At 32.3% G+C, this 8,899-nt stretch overlaps 1 protein-coding gene and 1 long non-coding RNA gene across 2 annotated transcripts in view; one reads left to right on the top strand and one right to left on the bottom strand.

Moving 5' to 3' along the window:
- Positions 1 to 313: 313 nt before the first annotated feature.
- Positions 314 to 6,195, bottom strand: LOC306640999. The gene is made up of 3 exons (XR_013757981.1): positions 6,069 to 6,195; positions 3,992 to 4,292; positions 314 to 1,242 (listed from the first exon to the last, which is right to left on the bottom strand). It is a non-coding gene; the product is annotated as an uncharacterized lncRNA (long non-coding RNA).
- Positions 4,300 to 8,899, top strand: part of LOC306640996 (uncharacterized protein) — a 57,598-nt gene continuing 52,998 nt past the window's right edge. Inside the window, exon 1 of the mRNA XM_079105770.1 lies at positions 4,300 to 5,566. Within this exon, the coding sequence (XP_078961896.1) occupies positions 5,504 to 5,566 (63 nt within the window). The 5' untranslated portion in view covers positions 4,300 to 5,503. The remainder of the gene's footprint in view (positions 5,567 to 8,899) is intronic.

The following is an 8,899-nucleotide window of genomic DNA, read 5'->3' as shown; positions in this document are numbered from 1 at the left end:
TATTTTTTAAAAAAGAAATACTTCTTAAAAAAAGATGAAAGAAAGAAAGAGAAAGAAAGAAAGAAAGGAAGAAAGAAAGGAAGAAAGACTGACTTATGGCAGAAAACAGAACACAGCTGGTTATGAAGGATGTTGGATTGGCTTGAACAAAGGTAATTTATGAGAAAATAAAAGGCAACTGTGGTAGAAAACAGACTAATCAAGGATTTTCTCTTTATTTTCAGTATGTTTTCATCAGAATCCAGTTTCATTGTATTTCTAAATAAAATTATTTTTCAATCATTTATAGATACAATCAAGCTTCAAACAAAGAAACCACAAAGCCCTATTTATTTTTCACTCTCATAAAGAAGCACCAACTATATATATATAAAACAAAAACACTGGATCAGACAACAGTTTTTCTATGACAACCAAGAATAAGCATAGCATTAAATGTAAATCATACATCAGAGATAACATAAGTTGAAGTCAGGATGTTTTAGGGAGGAAGAGGTTTTAGTAAGAAATGGCACGAAGAAATCTGATGACATCACACACACACAGATTTTGATGTCTATATATACTTATTTATGGATACTTATAAAATAAAAACAACTAAAAAGTGACAGTGATTTCCAATCCTGTAGCAATAGTATTTATTCTTTCTTAGCAATTATAAGACAAATCTTTTATAGATGCTTGAAGATTTCATTTTTGTCTAGCAGGCTAAGAATTCTTATATGACTTAAAATTTTATCTTACAGAAACTCCATAAGTCTAATAACTCTTTTTTTGTTGTTCTTTTTAGTTATACATGACATTAGAATTCATTTCAATATAATTATACAAGCACAGAATAAATTTTTCTCTAATTCAGATCTTTGTACCTCTCCTTCCCCTTCCCTCTCCCCATCCCCTGTTCCCTTCCCCCTATTGATCTTTCTGTAAGTTTTACTCTAACAAAGTATAATTAGCTCAGATTTATTTTATTAGAAGAATAAAAAGAATATGTAGAATAGAAAATAAAGAACTGGATCAAAACCCATAAATTTTGTATTAGTTTCCCCATTCCATAAAAAAAATAAAGGCAAATATTTTCATATTTATCTTTGTTGGAAAGGCTTTTTTCTTTTTAATTATCATCATCATCATCATCATCATCGTCATTATCATCATCATCACTTGATTCTTCATCAGTTTCCTCTTCATCGTCTTCATCTGTTTCATCATCTTCTTTCTTATTCTTTTTATATTCATTTTCTATATACGTTTAGATGTACAGAACATCTTATTAGTCCTTATAGAGAACAACGTGCTTAACCCTTCACTTCAGTCAGAAGAAAGACTGAACAAGGCTCTCAACTCTTTGCTTCCTACTACCCTTAACTACTTGATCCCTATTTTGAGCTATTTTGATAGTCTCTGAATATTGTTAGGTATTGAAATTTGGGGTTAAAATTTTCCTTTTTTTATTTTTTTTAACACAACAGAGGTCGAGTGAGCTATAGCAGATTGTATACTGTATGTCTGGTACTGAACCTCATGCTTTTCTGAGTCTAAGAGCAAGATTCTTTCCACTACAGCAGGTAAGATGAGTTTCATGTTTTCATGTGACATAAGTGCTGCTATGAGACCGCTTTTTAACTATTTTTTATTTGTTCTATTCTGCTGTACATGACAGTAGAATACATTTATACATTTTGATAGATCATACCTAAATGGAACATAATCTCATTTTTGTGATTATACATATTGCAGTATCACATGGGTCATGCAGTCACATATGAACATTAGGTAATAATGTCTGTTTCACTCTACTGTCCTTCCTACCCCATTCTCCTTTCCCTCCCTTCACTCCTCTCCACCTAAAATAAAGTAACTCCATTCTTCCCTACCCCTCATCCTTATTGTGACAGTTTTTTTTAAATAAATGTTGTGGAAAACTGGTAAGGGGGGCTCAGAATCTGGAGTACTGATCTCCTCTGGGCCCACAGGCATAAAATAAAGTTTGGTTCCTCCAACTCTTGAGTGCCTTTGCTGCTTCTTGTCTGATCCCCACAGCTTTTCTAGCAAAAGAGAAACAACAGGGGACTCTTGTCCCAAAGGCTGCGATCTGCCCATTAGTAGGATCAGGGGGCTTATCAAGAGGTGGTTGAGAGAGAATAAGATCAGAGAAGAGAGATGAGGAAGGAGAAGAGTAGGGAAAAGAAGATCAGGGAGAAGATCAGGGAAAAGGTTGGGAAAAAGCAAAAAACCATGTAAGCTTCAAAGTGACAAGGGAAATAGTCAAAGCATCAAGTGAACCCCAGTTTCAAGGGTGAGTTCTAGAGTCAATTTGAAATGTGACATTTTCTAAGTGTATCCATAAAAAGAGTAAATCAATTTCTCCTAATCTTTGGTTTTCTTGTCTGCAAAGTGCACATAATATTTATAGCTCATAATAATATTACAAGATTTTTGAGAACTTTAAAATCCTTTCTAATATTAAATAAATTTTACATTTCATGTATAATTTTAATTAATAAATTTGAGATCTATTTAACTAGTTACAAAACTTTTTATGTTTTAGATAGTTTTATGGTCCCATATTTATGAATTTGAGTCCAAGCCAACTAAATATCAGAATATGTCATATAAAGCAGGAGATTATTGGGTAATTGACTGTGTACTCAACTTCACATAACATTTCCTCTAAACCCAGTTTCTGCAATGAGTAAGTAGATTTATTCTTACTGATATAGGATTGGCATAGGATTTTTCAATGTATTAGGTATAGTAAGTAATCTGGAGACAATTGAAAATATATAGGAGTATGTGCATGACTTATATACAAATACTACCATTTTATATAAGAGAAGAGGATTTGAGTATTTTGTTATCTCAGAAGGTCCTGGAAACAAACCTCAGTAGATGCCGAAGGACAATTGTAGTTTAATTTTGGAGAACATCATAATATTTGCACTTCAAGCTGTATCAATTCATCTTAGTGACTAAAAGTCTAAATCCCTTTTAAAATCCATATTCAAAAGTTTATAATTTTTTTTTATCTCAAAAGAGCATCCAGATTTCAAGTCATTTGCAGAAGAAAGATAACACTGGAAGTTCCCGATTCGTAGAACTTTTGCGAACTGAAGTAGCCACCTCTTCTCTCTAAAACACCATCATTGATGAGTAAATATTCAATAATGCTCAGAAAAGTCAGAGTAAATCTCCAAAAGTACCATGAATACACTATTAAACATGGAATTAGCATCATAATCTCAGGTAATGAAAAGGGCTTGGAGTAAGACTGTTCCTTCCCTGACTTTCAGATCTTCATTAGCAAGAGTGATGTGAGACCTCTAGGACTCTGTGTTCTCAGTAGCTCCCTAACACTCTTTCCTTCCAAGACAGTCTCTTCCCTACTGCTTTTTGGCAGAGAAAATATCAGTATTTTTATCCTTTATCCATGTGTATGCCAGTTATATTAAGAAGATAAATTGAAAAAGGTATTTATGATCTAAATTCAATTGTCCTATGACCTTGAATACTGTGCCTGACCTCAACTCTGAGTACCATCCAATCTTACTCTAATCAAATTGCATACATCCATCCTTATCTAGTCTTCATTGTTTCCCTTTACTTTTGCCTCTACATAATTCTTTATGAAACTGCCATATTCCCCAAAACAATTTCCTTTCCATTTTTCTTATACACGTTTTCCTTATTTACTTGATTACTGATTATTAACAGGGTCTATACCTATATATTTAACCAGAAATGATCAAATAATTATTAAAAAAAATACATAGTTTTGGGAATAATTTGTCACCTAAAATGAATAGTAATAACTTGAACAGCCTCGACTAATATAGGCATTGTCAATATTTGGAGGGACAATTCTTATTAAATATGATGGGACATAAAAAATAGCTGCAGAGTTTGGGTGAGGAGATGAAACTACCATTAAGATTGGAAGCTATTTCTTGGAACAATAGCAAAGCAGTTGAAAGTCAGAGTTTTGACTCACCCTTGATTTCATGAAGGAGCATCTCAGCCACTTGTCTATGGTGAATTTTTTTCAGGACTTTCATGGTAACCTTCACTGCAAAATTGGACCCGTAATGGTTGATCAGGATTTCAGGAAGATCTTCACCAGTGGAGGCTTTCTTAATATCCCTCCTAGGAATGTGCTTTTTTTGTTGTTTTTTAGGTCAAGATAAGTAAGTTTACTCTTAAACTTCTTCAATTCGTCATCAACAAGTTCTTCGAGAGAATTTGCCAAGTACTCACGCACAATTTTGTACATCTTTGAAGACAGTGATCAGAGTCTATCAAGGAATTAAGAGCCAGTTAGGATAGCGAAGATTAGCTTCCGAAAGCTAGAAACTTTGTCTCAAATCATTGCTTTACATTTCTAGTCACATGTAAGAATCAAAGATACTTATAAACTAGAAGAAAAATCAAAGGGGGTCAGATTAAAAGGCAACAAATGTAAGAAGAGCCATGATCTAAAGGGAGAATTTTAATTTGTATTTCAGGAATGGAATTAGCATACATGAAAAATCTCCAAGAAGAGACTTACTCTACAATATTAGTTAGAGACAAATGAGGAATAAACATGTCTTCATAATATCGGGACGTAAACACACCCAAAACTCTAAAAAAAATCAGAAGATCAATACTAGTTTTAGGAAGTATAAATTATTGGACTCCATAGACTCTCACTATAAAAAGGAAAAATGAGTCAGGCGTGGTGGCATGTGCTTGTAATCCCAACTTCCCGGGAATCTGAGGCAGGAGGATCATGAGTTCAAAGCCAGCCTCAGCATCTTAGTGAGGCCCTAAGCAACTTAGTGAGAACCTGCCTCAAAATAAAATATAAAAAGGGCTAGGGATGTGACTCAGCATTTAAGCACCCCTGGGTTAAATCCCCATTACCAAAAAAAAAAAAAAAAAAAAGAAAAAGAAAAGAAAAATGATCCATGAAGTTCAATGATAGCTTATCAAGATCCCTTTATGTTTCTTTAACTTTCCAAACCACCTTATGTTCATCAACTTTTGTTTTGAGCCAGTAATGATTCATCTCAATACATCATTTCTCCCTTAATGCTTAATATCACAAGAACCTCATAAATACAGTTCAACATATAACAGTGCATCAATTCTCATACAGTTTGAACAGTCTATTTTTTCTTTCTAAAAGTTTGATTTTGTTTGGATATGGGTGTCTGATTATTTACCACAATATTTTGTTTTTGATCATAACCTCCCTAATATTTCTACTATTATATAGATGGAATAAAATGGCACATTATCTAATTTGTAGATGGCACAAATCTAGGACAGAAAACTAAAAAGTTGTATTTCAAAGAAATACTTGAAGGAAAAATTCCCTTTACTCTCATGCTGAATAAAGGTTAAAAATATTATGTAGTTGAGGGTTATTAAAGTCTAAAATATAAAATGTATATATAATAGGATTTACAGATTTTATATGTGATAGATTTATAAAAGTTTCTATACTTCTGAGAGCTTCAAGATGGATGTGGATCCTCAGAAGAATACAAAGATCTTTGGAATGAAGTGCATGTTTTATATCATGGTAAGAACACTTTATGTAAAATCTACTCTTATATCAAACTTTTCAGTGTATAATATAGTAATTCTAGATTATAAGTTATATAACATCTTATATAATTGAAACTTTGCATCCACTGCATAAAAATTTCCCATTTTCCTTCCTTCTAGTCTTTGACACCTACCATTCTACCCTCCATTTCTAAGAGTTGGGCTATTTTAGATTATACATGTAAATGGAATCATTCAATATTATTCTCAAGAAGCAAAATGTGGAAGCAACCTAATGTCTATCAGTGGGTTAATTGATTTTAAAAATGTGGCATATACATAAAATGGAATATTATTCAGCCTTTAAAAAGAAGAATAACGCCAAAGATGACAACATGGACATTACGTTAGGTGCTGCTGGTCACAGAAGTGTGAATACTACATGTTAACAACTTATATTAAAGTATCTAAAATGGGATGCTTTACAATAAAAAAAATAAAGAATGTCATAAAATAAGTATAAGAAATTTACTCACCAAAGAGTAAGTCCTGAAACTTTCTTTCTGCAGGAAAGTGTTTCAGTTAGGTGCTGGTGTTTAGGAATTTCTCTCAGAGAACCTGACTTGGAGCAGCACTCCAAATTATCTGTGGGCTTTGGGGAACAGTGTCTTTATATAGTGTTTTAAAAAATTCTGATCTCATCTGATCTAAGCACTGATGCTAAAAATTAGATAAAATACATTCCAAAGAAATAAGAAAAACAAAGTATGGTATGGGAAAAAAAAAAAAGTGAAATTAAATCACTTCTGCCTGCAGGCAGAAGAGAGAATGAAGAAATCCAACAACTAACATTAGTGATAACAGAATTATAAACATGGGTAAAAAACTTGCCATTACACATTTGTTTGGGGGAAGATAAAGAAAGATTCCAGGTATCTTTGAGATGAACATTTACCAGATGATGATAGTGAAAAGATCATGCATTTATTTAAATAAAAAAGAATTATTGAACACTTACATAGCAGATTCAGCAAATAAATTTAAGAACAAAACAAACTTATTTTAATGAGACTTGCTCTAACAGAGAATAAACTGACATTAAACAAAATAAATTCTATAAGTGATTATTGTAATCATAGGAACAAAGCCAAAGCTCAAGGATACCATAAGAGCCTACACTAAAACTATAGTCAGAAAATATGGATTTAATTGTAATTATATTGCTTAAAATCTGGAAAACATTGACCAAAAACATGTCCTCCAAACCTATGATAGCGTTCATGATTAACATGTTGTCTCAGAATCCTACATTCGTCTATTTTTAATTATATGTATGCTCTCCCTGAAGTCAGTCATTAGTCCATAATCTTACACAGAAAAAAAAAATGAAGTTGAATCAAGTCTGAACCCCAATTACTTGAATTTTCAGCTTGGAACTTGCCACTACCCCTAGACACAGAAAAATACAATTTGTCAACAGCCAGAGTGCTAACCCACCATATATTGGATGACTTAAAACAGATCTACTACAACCAGCTCTGACACCCAACCAGAAAGGCTGGCAGCTAATTGAGAAACAAAAAGTTATTGTGTTACACAATTGGGCCGCACAATCTCCAGCCCTCAACCCAAGGGCTAAAAAGCCAAAAGAAAATATGAAGAACGAGCAGAAAGCCTTTTATTTCCTATAAAGATAATTTTTTGTTTTCCTTCATCTTTTTCCCCCTTTTTTCTTTTTTCTATTTGTTATTTTTCTTTTTACCATATCTTGACTTTTATTTTTTAATTCATCTTCTTTCAAATTTGAACTTTCCAAAATTTTTATTACAAACATCACTTCATCATATAGTATTAAAATTTTTCAATTTTTTCCATTACGTACTATTTTGTGTGCATGAATGTGGGTGTGAGTGTGTGTGTGTACAGGTATGTGTGTATTCATTGCACACATAGGGTTCTCAGAAAATATAAGTAACGATTAGGACTAAAAGACAATTATCTTAAATTATTAGAATGGATCGAAAACAAGATCCAACCATATGCTAATTGTGACAGACTTATCTTAAAGGTAAAACCCTCATTGGGTGAAGGTAAAAGGACAGGAAAAAATATTCCATGAAAAACAACCCTAAAACAGAGCAGAGTAGTCTTTTCATATCAGACAAAGCTGATACCAAGCAAAAACTAATCAGAAGAAACACAGAGGGCCATTACATCCTGGTAAAGAGAACAATCCAACAAGAAGAAACAATAGGTAATATATATGTCCCAAATGTCAACTCAATTACATTTTTAAAAAAAGACTCCTTGACGTTAAATCCCAGGTAGATTCCAAAAAAATAATATTAGGAGATTTTAACACACCCTTATCATCAATAGACAGGTCAACAAAGTGTAAAACCAATAAAGATGTATCCAACCTAAATAATACTATAAAATAAGTGGACCTAATAGATATCTACAGAGCATTTCACTCCAAAACAGTCAAATTTCCCTTCTTCTTAGCAGCTCATGGAACATTCTCCAATATAGACCACATTCTAGGTCACAATGTAAATCTAAGCAAATATAAAAAATTCATATAATCCCATGTATCATATCAGACTATAATGGAATGAAACTAAAAATCAAAAGCAAGAAAAATAATAGAAACCACACAAGCATGTGGAGATTAAATAATACTTTTTTAATTGAAGATTGGATCAAAGTAAAAGTGAGAAAAGAAATTAAGACATTCTTAGAAACAAATGAAAACAAGATATAACATATCAAAATACCTGAGACAGTATGAAAGCAGTAAAGAGGAAAATTTACTGCACTGAGTGCATACATTAAAAATATAGAGAGATCCTAATTAAATAAACTTATGCTTCACCTCAAGGCCGTGTGAAAATAACAAACTATATCCAAAATCAGTGGTATTCAGGAGATATTAAAGATCAGAACCAAAATTAATGAAATAGAGAAATTAATAAAATATGCAAGATCAACAAAACAGAGTTGTTTCCTTGAAAAAATAAATAAGATTGATAATCCCTTAGCCAAACTAACTAAAAGAGAAGTCCCAAATCAACAAAATTAGAGATGATATAGAAGATATTGCCACAGACACTTCTGAAATCCAGAGGTTTATTAGAAAATATTTTGAAAATTTATACTGCAATAAACAGCAAAATCAAGAAGACAGTGACACATTTCTAGGCACATGTGATCTCCCCAAATTGAATCATGAAGATATACAGAATACCCAAAGAGACAAATATCAATCAATGAAATTGAAACAGCAAACAAAAACCTACCAACAAAGAAAAACCCAGGGCCAGATATATTCTCAGCAGAGTTCTACCAGACTTTTTAAAAAGAATTA

The sequence above is a fragment of the Sciurus vulgaris genome (assembly GCF_902686455.1).
Source record: "Sciurus vulgaris genome assembly, chromosome: 11".
In the NCBI taxonomy this organism is placed as follows: Eukaryota; Metazoa; Chordata; class Mammalia; order Rodentia; family Sciuridae; genus Sciurus; species Sciurus vulgaris.
The sequence above is the reverse complement of the archived record's forward strand: the minus strand, read 5'-3'. Positions and strand labels throughout refer to the sequence as shown.